Source organism: Mesoplodon bidens, assembly GCF_964165515.1.
Source record: "Mesoplodon bidens genome assembly, chromosome: 2".
Classification (NCBI taxonomy): Eukaryota; Metazoa; Chordata; class Mammalia; order Artiodactyla; family Ziphiidae; genus Mesoplodon; species Mesoplodon bidens.
In genome coordinates, this window is record NC_138177.1 from 133,747,272 (window position 1) to 133,761,100 (window position 13,829).

Below are 13,829 nucleotides of genomic sequence, written 5' to 3' on the forward strand. Positions count from 1 at the left end.
CTGGTGCCTGTGTTCTGGATGAGGCTGGAACTTTTCTTTCTGGTGGGCAGGACCATGGCCGGTGGTGTGTTTTGGAGTGTCTGTGAACTTATTATGATTTTAGGCAGCCTCTCTGCTAATGGGTGGGGCTGTGTTCCTGTCTTGCTCGTTGTTTGGCATAGTGTGTCCAGCACTGTGGCTTGCTGGTCATTAAGAGGAGCTGGGTCTTAGCACTGAGATGGAGATCTATGGGAGAGCTTTCACCATTTGATATTACATGAGGCTGGGTGGTCTCTGGTGGAGTAATGTCCTGAACTCAGCTCTCCCACCTCAGAGGCTCAGGCCTGACACCTGGCTGGAGCACCAAGACCCTGTCAGTCACACGGCATGGGAGATGTTCACAAATTTTTGGAGTCAACCTGAGAATGAGGAGAAAAGGAATGGAGATAGCTGGGTAGGGTAACAACAGTCCTTTAAGAGAAGCTGATGCAAGCCTCTAGCATCATCACAGAAGTATAGCACTGCAAGGATTACTGAAGCAGAGGCACTTTGCAAACCTGTTGAATTATCCTCAGGTTTCTCTGAGTACAGCATTTTCATTTTCTCATTCTTCCCATTAAAATTCTATCTTCTTCCTTTACAAAGGTGGGCATTATCTCCAACAAATGAAAAATAATAACAACCTTTGAGATCACTTCAGGTCTCTTGTTTCTACACAGAAGCATCTTCAGGTATTGCTAAGGAAACATCCTGGTATAGTCCTTTTCCGTGGGGCTCTGAGACAGTCTCCTTTGTGTGATTCTCAATCTTTGGCAGGTGGCTGATGAAAGGGCCTTGAGGCAGAAATCAGAATAAACTACCTTAAGGTTCAAGACATCACACCCCTGCACAGCCTTTGGGCCAGAGCTCCATTCCCCAACCTGGCCAGGCCTCTGGAGCTAGGCGCCACTTCACTGTGACTCTGAGCAGTGAAGGTAGGGGGACTGGTGTCACACTGAGGAGGTTTGGGGTTTGCTTGATAGGTGACATGAGCTACACTCGTCACAGAGAACTCTGAGATCCCAGGATGTGGGCAGCGATGGCAGCCCTGACTTTCTCTTTCCAGGATTCCCCTGATGGCTCCCTGAGAGCTCCTGAGATCCCCACTTGAGCTTTTGACACCTAACCTAACACTTTGCACTTATGACTCTTTCTCTACCTTTGCTCATTGTATTTCCTCCACCTGAAATATCCACTGTTCTTATTTCTCCAATAAGAGTATATAGTTCATCCTCCAAATAAGCCTCCTTCATCTGTCTTGAGGAAGGAACCCCTCCCTCCTTGAATACAGTTGACCATTTATAATTCAGGGTTAGAGGTACTGACCCTCACAGTCAAAAATCTGGGTATAACTTATAGTCAGCCCTCCATATCTGAGGTTCCTCCGTATCTGAGGATGGTGTAGTACTGTAGTATTTACTACTGAAAAACATCTGTGTATAAGTACACCCATGCAGTCCAAACCCATGTTGTTCAAGGGTCAACTGTACATATAAGGCATGTTAGCAATACCAGAACAGTAAGTCTCAATGAAGCGAGGCAAGGAAGGAAGCACAGTTTCCTTTAGAGACCTCATCCCAAACCTACAAAATCAGAATATTAGTCAGGAGGAACAAAATAGGGCATGTGTATTTTGAAAAGGCTCCTCTGATATTTCTGAAAAGCCATGGATAACCACTGTCACTACAGTTATTTGATTCTGTATCTTATGTTCTCCACTCAAAAGAGAGACCAGAAAAGTACAAAATTACACACTGAAGAATTGGTGACTGTGGTTGGTTGCCACTGGGGAGGAGAACAAAGGGACTGGGGTGGGAGGGAAACTTATTTTTTGCAGTACTTCCTTCAGTATCTTTTAAATTTTGTGTCTTGTCCATATATTATCTATTCAAAAGGAAAAACATAAAGAATGGCACAGACTTAAGAGTCAGATAACCCTGATTTGCTTCCTAAATTTTGTCACTTACTAGCTGTGTATGATCTTGGGCAAGTCACTTTACCTACCTGACACTCAGTTTTCACATATTAAAAATGGAGAGTTGGAAATAGCTGCTGACCAATAGGGTTATTGTGGGAAATAAAGGAGAAAACGTCTTTAACGCAAAGCACTGACCCTGGTCACTGAGTGGGGGCCCAGTACATCCCACTGCCTTCACAATTCTACTTGCTGAAACAGAGTGAGAGACGAACTCACATCTTAATGCCCTTTGGCTCAGAGAATGTAATTCAGGAAGGAAATAAAGTGAAATTTGTCAGTCTGTTTTGTCAAAACCAGAGAACAGGGCCTGGTCTTTTGTTTCCCACACCACAGATCTTACTAATGCTCACTTCGTATTACAGTTGATGGCCAGCAGAAAGGTCACTGGCATGAGCATAATGCTTCTCTCGCATAGTGCTGTGATTATCTTAATAGTAAACACTTGCCAAGAAAGCCACCCCTAAAAGTGCAAGTCTCCCCAGATGTGGGAAAACTTGTGTCATGATTAACAGCTTCCTAGAAGCAGTGCAGCTAATGTTCAAACCACTGTAAATTGCTTTCACCTCTCTATTTCCGTACAACTCCATCCACCTCAAAAGAAAATCTTGTCTATTAACACTGGCTTGTCATATAGGAAGATGCTTCTTGAATCAGTATCCCTTCAAGAGAAGCGGCTATGAGGTGGGAACCGGAGTGACCAACTAAAGACAGTTAAACCCTTAGAAACACCAGCTATAGCTGTGAAACATGATTTTCCTAATCAGAAAGCTGTCGGGACAGAGGAAAAACCTACAGCCTTGGGACTTCCCTGGTGGCGCAGTGGTTAAGACTCCACGCTCCCAATGCTGGGGGCCCGGGTTCGATCCCTGGTCAGGGAACTAGATCCCACATGCATGCTGCAACTAAGGAGCCCAGAAGCTGCAACTAAGACCTGACACAACCAAATAGATAAATATTTTAAGGCAAACAAACAAACAAAAACCCTACAGCCTTGACCTCAGAGCGTGACACTATCCTGCTTAGAACCTTCCACCAGTATTACCTGGCACTGAGAATAAAACCCAGGCTTACCAGCATGGATCTCAAGGCCCTGTAAGCACCTGGTCTTCCTCACCTAACAACATCCTACTCTTCATTTAGTTTGACTGAGACACTCTGAACAAACAACTTCCATTCCTCCCACAGGACAGCTCTTTTCCACCTGTACCTGCCGTTCACCACATTCTTATCCTTCAAGCCTGAACTCGGAAAGGCTTTCCCCAGCTCCCTCTCTAAGGTGCCCCTTGGTTATATTCTCATCACCCTGTTTATGCTTCTTGAATCATCATCACTTCTTACAAGCACTTCTTTGCATCACTTTCTACAGTTTATAACTATCTTCTCAGGTTATTTTTTACTTGTTTATTATCATGCCCTGACCGAAGCCCAGAACCCAGACTCTAGGAGAGCAAGGACCTTTTCTATTTTGCTTCCCACAGTTGGTAGTGCAGTGACTGGCATAGAGTAGGAGCTCTGTAAATATTTCAGGAAGGAAAGAAAGCTCTCTAAGCTGCAAGCTGCCTCTGCTACTATCCCGTTGTGTAATTTAAGGTGATTCATTCGACCTATGCAAACTTTAGCATCCTCACATGTGAAATGGGTTTGGACAGGCCAGTCTTCTTTACATATTGTAGGGAGAAATTAGAAGCTACTGAATTAAGAACTAAACTTCCAATTTTAAGAGGATTTTTAAAAATTATAGTTCATCAAAATAATCAATCTGTGCAGTCCAGTGGTTAGGACTCAGCACTTTCACTGCCATGACCCGGGTTCAATCCCTGGTTGGGGAACTAAGATCCCACAAGCTGCACAGCATGGCTCAAAAAAAAAAAATCAATCTGTGGACATTTGTAATTAAGAAATCAATGTACAAAAGAGTAAATATGTGTGATAATTTTACACAGAAAAAACATACATCCCTTCTCTGACATGTATGTTACACAAAAGAATGGGTATACCAACTACAGATATGTAAACATATACAGGCAACAACTAAATATGAAAAGAGAATAGTGCAATTATGGCTGACTCTTCTAGTGCAAAAAATTAAAAAAACTTTTTGCTACAACAAAGTTTCAATTAAATGTTTTAAAATAGCTTTTTTTTTTTTTTAAAGGAGCCTTTAGAAGGTCAGAGACTAAAAGTACTAGAAGTATACAACTGGGAAACAAAACCACCATTTATCAAACGGTTCTTACGTGTTGGCATTGAGCTATATTAATTAGGGCATGTATTAAATATATTTATATTTAACCTTCTACAACATAGGTATTATTGTTCCTATTATGTAGAAGAAAAATTAAGCTGCTTATTTCACCTCCTAAAGTATTTCCTCAAATGTTACCTTCTTAAGGAGGCTTTTCCTGGCCAAACTATATAAAATTGCAAACCCACACTCTCTCCTGAATTCCTTATCCATCTTCCCTGCATGGCACACATCATCTATACTACAGAAATTATTATTTATTTTGTATCTTCCCCTACTAAAATGTAAGTTCTACAGGACGGCGATTTTTTTTTTCTGTTCTCTTCTGAAACCCCGGCACCCAGCAGAGGACTTGGCACTTAGTAGATATCAATAAATAATTGATGAATGAATGAACAGTTGAATGTACTGGTGAGGTGGTTTTGAAAGTCTGTTTGACTCTAAGACTTTCCACATCATTACACCAGAGTAACTGAGTACAAGTAGACATAATTCATAGAAGCTGATCAGGAAGAAGATAAAGTTAGACTGGTGGCCAGGAACTAGGGATGAAGGTGAAAGAGACCATGTTCTGCCTGGAGAAAGACAATGACATTCTTTAAGATGTACCAAGTGTGGTTATGATCCTTTTTTCTTATTATAGAATATGATGATACAGGGTCTTATGGCTTTGAACATGTAAGGATAACTAAAGCTGAACTGCACGATGAACTGAGCCTGAGCAAGGGCATGTTTTCCTCCAAGGACGTCTCTGGAGTTCTAACGGGCAAGGAGGCTAAAAGTTCCTCAGGAAATCTCTGAAGAGCTAAGCAAAGATTTCTACAGTCCCAAAGTACTAAGGGAGAATTGAAGTTCAGGTCCCACCAGGGAGAAGGGATTGGTAAACACTGCAGACTCACTGGAATACCTGGAAGGCCATGTGTTAGGAGCAAAGGCAACAAGAGAGTCTGAACCTTACCCGAAAGGTGCCTCTACCTCACCTCAGAGATGATCGCCCACCTGTACCACACACACACACACACACACACACACACACAGAGTATCTCCTTATTAGAAAAAACAGTGACTCTTCTGGATGGAGATGACATCACCTGAAGCCTTCTGTAGCTGGCGTACATAATATCAAACATTCAGTTAAATTATGGCATGACGAGATATACAACCAAATAACTATAACAAGAGAAAAACATCAAACCACAGAAACACATCTAAAGTTGATCCACATATTGGAATTATTTTAAGTCCTTATAAGCTATGATTAATATGTTCAAGAAATAGAGAAAAAGATGGCAACTACAGATTTCTTAAAATTGAGAATTCCTCCAAAAGAATTATGATCTAAAAAGGGATAAAATAAATTCTAGAATAGAAAAATATAACAACTAAAATTAAGGACTCAATAGATGGGCAGATTAGGCACAGGAAATTCAGTAAAGTGGAAGACTGGTAAACAGAAAATATCTACTATCTAAGAGTTTAGTGTAAATTAAAGAACAATTTTCAGGAAAGGCATCATTGATTTTCATGAATGATAGTAAAAATATTAACAATATCCTATGTGGTTGCAACTATTCTAAGCACATTAAATTTAATTCCTATACAACCCATGAGATAGGTACTAATCTATTAATATCTTCCTTTTACAGACAACAAAACTGAAACATAGAGTCTAGATAATTTTACAAGCTAGTAAATGGATAAGCCAGAATCTGAACCCAGGCAGTTTGACGCCAGAGTCCATGTCACCAGTAAACTATACTGCAGTAATTAATAACATGTGAAGTTTGATGAGGTATTTATATTTCTTACTCTTATTTTGAATTAAACTCCTCTCAACAAATTTAGATGGAATTAGTAATCAGTGACTAATCTAACCTAAATATGATATTGTCAATAATTTGAAATTAAGTACAAGCTGTGCATGTTCTTTCATATTGCACATCTGAGGAAAGCCTGGTCAGTTGGCCCATACAGCCCAGCAAGGAAGTGACTCCAAATGCAGGCTAGCTTACAAGGAAAGAAATACTCTCCACAGCATCGGCTGTGAAAATTCCAACCTAAAAATAACAGCACATGTAACATAAAATTTTAGAAGGAAAATATTCATCACAAATAGCCAAAGAAGGAAATGGTAGAACTATCTAAAGAGATGACTTCTTACAAAACCCACATGGGATGCAGAAAACTCATTCTGAATACTGCATATGACAGCAGAGTTTAAGCTGGGCTCAGCTCATATACCTCAGGTGGGATTACAGTATAACTTTTGAAATTATTCGGACAAGAAAACCTTTCCTTTCTCATCATTTATTGAGAAAGCCACCTGGAAAGCTTCTCTAAGTTTCAATTACCCTGGCCTTTGATTATCCAGAGTGGGGACTGTGAAATTAATTCGTAGTGAGAGGTCACTAAAAATGTTAGGAAAAACTGTAAAAGTTACCATCTGGCATTTTGCCATTAGAAATAAAGGTCTCAATACAAAATTTTTTAAGTCCAAGAAAAAGCATTGCCTATCTCAAAAGATAAGCCACTTTTTTGTTCTTAAACATCTGGACAGGGAAGTTTTTTTTTTAAAGTCTATATCATGGTCTTGAATTTTAGGAAACATTTAAAAAGGACTTACAGTATCTGAAAAGCTAACATGCTCTGCACAAGGCCGCTCTGCATACTACCTTTAAGGTGGACAAAGCAGTCATACCAGGGATTTTGGCTTCTGGAAGTGGCCCACGTTCTTCCCAGGCATATCTAACCATCACGTTTCATAACAGTCAGAACCTACTACATTTCCAGAAAACCTCTAAAACTAAATTCTGAAAACTTTAGATCACAGCACTAACCTAGTTTCTTTGACAAGAACTTAGAGAAAGTTCTTCAAACAACAAAAAACTGGCAACAGTTTAAAAAATAGGGACTTCCCTGGTGGCACAGTGCTTAAGGATCCGCCTGCCAATGCAGGGGACACGGGTTGGGGCCCTGGTCCGGGAAGATACCACGTGCTTCAGAGCAACTAAGCCCATGCGCCACAACTACTGAGCCTGTTCTCTAGAGCCCACGAGCTACAATTACTGAGCTCAGGTGCCACAACTACTGAAGCCCGTGCGCCTAGAGCCCGTGCTCCGCAGCAAGAGTTGCCACCGCGATCAGAAGCATGTGCAGCACAAGGAAGAGTAGCCCCCATTCACCGCAACTAGAGAAGCCCGCGCGCAGCAGCAAAGACCCAATGCAGCCAAAAATAAATAAATAAATTTATAAAAAATAAAAATAAAAAATAATGCTTACCTTTGAATATTTCTGTAACTCAGCATCGTCTGCGATCTGTGTGTCCAAAGTTGCAATCTAAATTCACAAGAAAAAATATTTCCAATATTTGTAAAAGCATAACTTTATTTCTTCCTAGGCTTTCTGAAAAAATCTGTATAAAACCTATACATTAATAACTCCATCTAAACTCTTTTCCACGTTTCTGAAATCCATAACACATAATGTAAAATTTCAGAGAATATTTGCTTTTTTGTTGTTATTGTTCTCCACAGCAATCTTTTTTCATAAATTATGCAAAAGTTGAACTAGAAGGTGATGGGCAAATACATGTACTATTTTTAAAAATCCATAACCCCTAAAATTTTAATATAATCCTCCATTGTATTAAAGCCATAAAAATTTTATTCTTTTGACAAAACCAAGAGTACGGTCATTTCTACTTCTAAACCCAGGCCTTGAAACAAAGTTTTCAAGGTCAGAAAAAGCAGACAAGTTTGGAAAAACTGAAGCATCTGACTTTCTACAGCAAGCTCAAATCATTTCCCTAGGAGAAAGAGCTGGCAAGGACACAAACAAAAGACCTGGACTGGTGGAAGGATCGTGGAATACTGAAAGCTTTTAATCCTGGCCTAAAACTATTGTTCTGAGCTTCAATGGTGGACATCCACAGAAGTGAATTCCGTGCAAGCAAAACACTGCACTGATGATTTGCATCTGTAACTTGTTAATAGAATATGGTGCATCTGGAGGGAGGGGATAAGTTAAACAGTGGTCCAACTAAGGCATCTAAAAGTACTGCACTTCAGATAAGTAGATTCTGGAAGAAAATAAAGTAAGAAACACTGGAGCACATGCATGTATGTATGTATGTATGCATATTTGCATGTATGCATTCATTCATCCATCTTGCCTGGCTTCTCCTTTTGTCGCCTTGTCCCTCAGAACATGTTACAACTCTTAATGAATAAACTGTCACTTTAAATTTCCAACTTCAAATTCTGTCTCCTCTTTCTAGCCCCTCTGTTATGACCTCACCACATGATAAATAAAATTTGGAAATGTGGTTATAAAGAGGATAAATTTTTAAGCGAAAAGAGATCATCGCAGAACAGACCATTTAAAAATACTGGTACACCAAACTACTTTAAATGTCAACCACTCAGGATAGCAGAAAAGGTCACTTGCTAGGCGATAACCTAATGAAAAAACAGCTTTGAAATCTATGAAGTTAAGAAGCAGCAGTTCATGAGGACCGACATGCAAGTACAAAACAAGTAAGAAGAGGAAGTGTGGACTGTTTTGACTCATCTTAATGACACTGGAAAATGTCTAACAATAGATAGTGGCTAGAAGAGAAAAAAAAAAATCTCCAACCAGCCAACAAGTACTAATGACAAACATATGTAAGAAAACGTGAAAGACAAAAAGAAATTTAATAGAATACTTTATTACTAACACATTTAGTGAACACTGTAGAGGCTTTTCTAAGTGCAGCTTTCTGTTTTCATGTGGATTCATATGGGGAAATGTAATCAATCCCTTACTCAGTGAATCTAATAACAGGTGAAAGGAAGCCTAATGGACCACTGGCATATAAACTTATACCTAACCTAAATTACTTCCTGTTCTCCCAAATACATTTGATAATCATTCTTTCATTTTTCTCATAAAACTGTAAGATTCTTTGTGAAACACAGGACTAATATCCACAGCCCTTTCAGTGTATAATAAAACAAACAGATCATAAAAGCAATCATAAAAATGCCAGCAATTTTAAGCAGCTGATACAGGTTATAAATTTAAAGGCAAGTCCTTTCTCTCCTAACATTTTTCTGCCTATTGTTGACTTAAATTGTTTCCACATGAACTGAGTGTCTGCTAATTGTAACTGAAACTTATCTGCAGTCCTTAACTGTCCTTGCAGCTTAAAATGAAAAAAAAATCAATTAATTGATCCAGTACGGAAGAAACACAGGAGGAAAAAATAAAGGCCGGCCGGCTATTCTTTAACTCTCCCATTTCTTTCAATTGTAGCATTCAGAGCTACATTTCATTGACATGAGATGAGACATGAGTGTTTTTTATTAAAAGATTTTAACATACCATTACTTCATAATCAGGGCCCAGTAGGTTTTCCCATCTGGATTTCAGCTCATTTTCTAAAGAGACTGGGACTCCTTCTGGATTAAAAAAATAAATAAACAAAACATTGAAACTACTGTGAGCTAAACACACTAAACTACTAAATTCTTCCATAACAGCACAGCTTCAGTAAGTAAAAGGGAAATAAATAAAAAGGAAAGTGCATTAACTTAGGTCTATTAGGTAAAGTAAATCAGAGGTGACTTGTAAGACTGATGTAGAATGTAAAATTTTACATTTTACTAATGTAAACATGTAAAATGTAAATTTGGTCTGTGACCAAATTATGAAGGGGCTTTTGCTGTTAAGGAATATTTTAAAGGGAAGAGGAAATGATGAGTTATAAATGAAATTTGAATTATATACTTTGTAAACAAACATCCTGTGGCTTACAAGTAAAATGCATCTGGCTTTGGTTAATGCTATGTTAGGACAAACAAGGATTTAAGGTGAATGTTAATCACTTCAGAGTAGTACCTTCCACTCTCCCATAGGAAAAGTAAAAACTGATCAAAATATCTTTACTATAAACAAGGCATGTCAACATGACCCAATCAAACGTTTCACTTGGGCAGATATAAAAGCTTTTCTGGTTTAATTCAACCAGTGAGTTGCATGAGCTTTAATATAATGGAAATTTTGTTTTACTTTGGTCTTTTGTGGCTATGTGGTTATCATATCTTTATAACTTTCTTACTTAAGGGTAATATTGCCTTTTTTGCATGGGTCAGATGATTTTAAAGAGCACAGATTTTAAGTGTCCTGCCTGTCCTCCGTATGATCTTAGCCAGAAGCTCTGTGCAGTCTGTAGTCTGAATAATGCCTAATAGACAAAAATCAAAGTACTAAAACTGTGATTTCAATTTAGATCCACAGTAGCAGCAGAAAATAAACAAACCTCCACCTTTTTTCTTTAAGAAAAACTCAATTTTGTCACAAGACTGGACAAGTCGCAAAACACCACAACTGATATAACCATCTGCCTAAAATCAAACATAACTTGCAATATCAGTTTTTTCAAGCCTTCAGCAGACATCTAATCTCGGATGCATATCATGCTTAATTACATAATACAAATCATTAAGTAAAACAGGCTAACCTCAAAAATCAGACTAAGACTAGTGAACACTAAAGAACTTAAAAATTACTAGATTTACAAAAGCATATCCATAAAATAACTATATTAACTGATATGCTAGATTACATTTCGAGGATAACTAACTAAAGATCCTATTAAAAACAAAATATCATTCATGTAGGCTCTGCACCTTTGTGCCTACTCTGTTAACATTTCCATAAGAAATTACATTAAGAGTTCTATTAAATCTCTTACAGGCAGCAGTTTCCTATATGGTAGGCTAATTTGAATAAAATTTGCAATGTATTGATTGAACTGTAAGCTTAAAAACATGATATTTAAAGATATTTTATACACATATAAAATAATGTTGCTATTTCACCTACAATTCTCTCTTTTTTTTTTTTTGCGGTACACGGGCCTCTCACTGTTGTGGCCTCTCCCGTTGCGGAGCACAGGCTCCGGATGCGCAGGCTCAGCGGCCATGGCTTACAGGCCCAGCCGCTCCGCGGCATGTGGGATCTTCCCGGACCGGGGCACGAACCCGTGTCCCCTGCATCGGCAGGTGGACTCTCAACCACTGCGCCACCAGGGAAGCCCTCACCTACAATTCTTCTGACTATATTTTTGCCTTTCAGTCATACAATGAAATCATAGTCATGAGCTTTGCACAGCACAAAGGCCTAAGTACCAGAGGAAAGAGATTTATTTTAAGCAGCTCAATAAATCCTTGGCTACACAAAATGATCACACACAAAAATTAATATTATGATGCTCTGAAATGATGATTCCAATGGTAATGAAGGGGAGCAGAATATGCCACCCCCAAATATTGCCACTTTGGCATGTGGATTATTTTCAGCTGAAGGCAATCAAAACCCAGCAGACTCAGGAAAAACTTTCACCTCTCCCTTAACTACCTAAAAGAATTCAGATAGGGAACCTGCACCAGAAAGACAGTTATTACCAGAGATAATTTTTTTATTTGAAAGACCTATCTGCATGGCTGGGCAAACTTCTAATTACCAAACATCTACTCTTCTTATCATCCTGTAAATTACTCTCCTCCCCTTGGAAGGCCCAGGCTCCTATCCCATTCCTTAACTCAGGATAGCACAGAAGCTTCAATTGCTCAACTTGCCCTTGGGGCTCATATTTTTATGGGACTCTTACACATAGGAAATTAGTTTTTCTCCTGTGTTAATCTGTCTTATGTCGATTTAATTATTAGACCAGTCAAAAAAGCTAGAAGAGAAGAAGGGAAAACAGTTCTGCCCCTACAGCAAAAAGAGAGTTAACTTCATAACAGTTGGAAGAATTTGGTCTAACTCTCTAGCTGAAATTATACATACTCATGAAAAAAAAAAAAAAGGTAGTGAGGTGAGGTTGATCCAAAAAGAGCAGATATTTCTAAAAATATTTCTAACTTTAGAATGTCTTTGCTTTTCACCTGATAATTCACTGTACATCTCTCTGGGTTCACATGAATTTAAAGAGCAAAAATTAACTGCAATCTACTTGGGTCAAAAAGAACAAGTTAAATTTCCAAACTATAGGAAATTTTAAAACTTGAATGAGGGGTTTACTCCTTCCTTCAAGCCATTCTTTCCCAAGAGAAGGCAATCAAAGCCAAAAGCCAACGTGGACATGGATGAAGTTTAAGTAGTCCATTTCATTCAATTGGCAAGGCTTCCCTGAGTGCCTCTGTACAGGAAACTGTGTGAGACTGTTACTCAACATACTTAAAGAATACGGTCAACTAGAGTAGACAAGGTATCAAAGAACAAAGCACAAGGACAAAGCTTCACATCAATCAAAAAGAAAATTAAACAATAAATATATAGCAACCTGGAAATTTGATGAAATATATAAAAATGTATACATTATTGTTATGGTGAAAAGGAAATACTGCTATATGTATACAGACAGCTGCATATCTATAGCTATATCGATGATAATAATACAAGCTAAAGTATGCAGTAATTAAAAATGCCGACAAGATTAAAAGTTATCACACTAATAAAATGTATTCAAAATCAACATAATTGGGCTTCCCTGGTGGCGCAGTGGTTGAGAGTCCGCCTGCCAATGCAGGGGACACGGGTTCGTGCCCCAGTCTGGGAGGATCCCACATGCCGCAGAGCGGCTGGGCCCGTGAGCCATGGCCGCTGAGTCTTCGCGTCCAGAGCCTGTGCTCCGCAACGGGAGAGGCCACAACAGTGAGAGGCCCACGTACCACAAAAAAAAAAAAAAAAAAAATCAACATAATTAAACAATGATTAAACAACAGTATGCTCAATTCTAAACTGCCACAAGTGTTAAGATGTTGATATTAAGAATATCTTATTTTATATCTCTAAAAATGCCTCTAAAATTCCTCATATTATATTAACTATAAAGAGAGAAAGCTTTGAATTGAATGCCTTGTGCCTACCCAGTTTTTCTAAGGCTTGTATATTGTCATTTTTTAGATTATCCATTCTTTCTTCAGTTTCCTCATCTTCACTGAAATTAGTTTCCTTTTCCACTGCTCCAGTCAGAAAGAGGGCTGGTGTTTTCGGTGGTTCTACCACAGTTCCTAAAATAAGAATTGTTAATTTGAATCACTATCAGATGAAGGCCATATTTAAGTAAGCTTATTCCACTCTATTGTCCCATTTCACAACCTCCTTATAAACTTTTCAGGTAACTTACACATATGATTCCTTTATTTAAAATGCCACTTGTGATAACCACTCAATTCATTAAAAAATACACTTGTAGTATTATTGAAAAGAATAAGGAACTAGGCAATGGGAAGAGAAAAGCAAGGTAAAGTCAATGACAAAGCAGGAGGAGATGCTTTTCCATATAGCCTTGGGGGTGGGGGGAAGGAGGAGAACACCGGGGGCCATATGCTCTTGCTGCTGTGGTGGGCAGGGAGCAAGATATGCAGAAGAAGCCGGTTCCCGTTGCTCTGGGCAATCCTAGGTTCTGGCATGACATCATCATGAGTTTTACAAACAACTCTACATAAGTAACCTTGTGAATGGGAAGGAAAGGGGAGAGTATTCCCCTGGTTGCAGAGTTTCCTTCCTTAGCTAAATTGAGTTAAGTAAGCTTTCAAT

At 38.8% G+C, this 13,829-nt stretch overlaps 1 protein-coding gene across 1 annotated transcript in view; it reads right to left on the bottom strand.

Moving 5' to 3' along the window:
- Positions 1–13,829, bottom strand: part of PATJ (PATJ crumbs cell polarity complex component) — a 348,566-nt gene that overhangs the window by 302,854 nt on the left and 31,883 nt on the right. The window contains exons 11-13 of the mRNA XM_081223688.1: positions 13,157–13,300; positions 9,606–9,682; positions 7,521–7,577 (exon numbers count right to left, since the gene is read on the bottom strand). Coding sequence (XP_081079814.1) covers positions 7,521–7,577; positions 9,606–9,682; positions 13,157–13,300 — 278 coding nt within the window. The remainder of the gene's footprint in view (positions 1–7,520; positions 7,578–9,605; positions 9,683–13,156; positions 13,301–13,829) is intronic.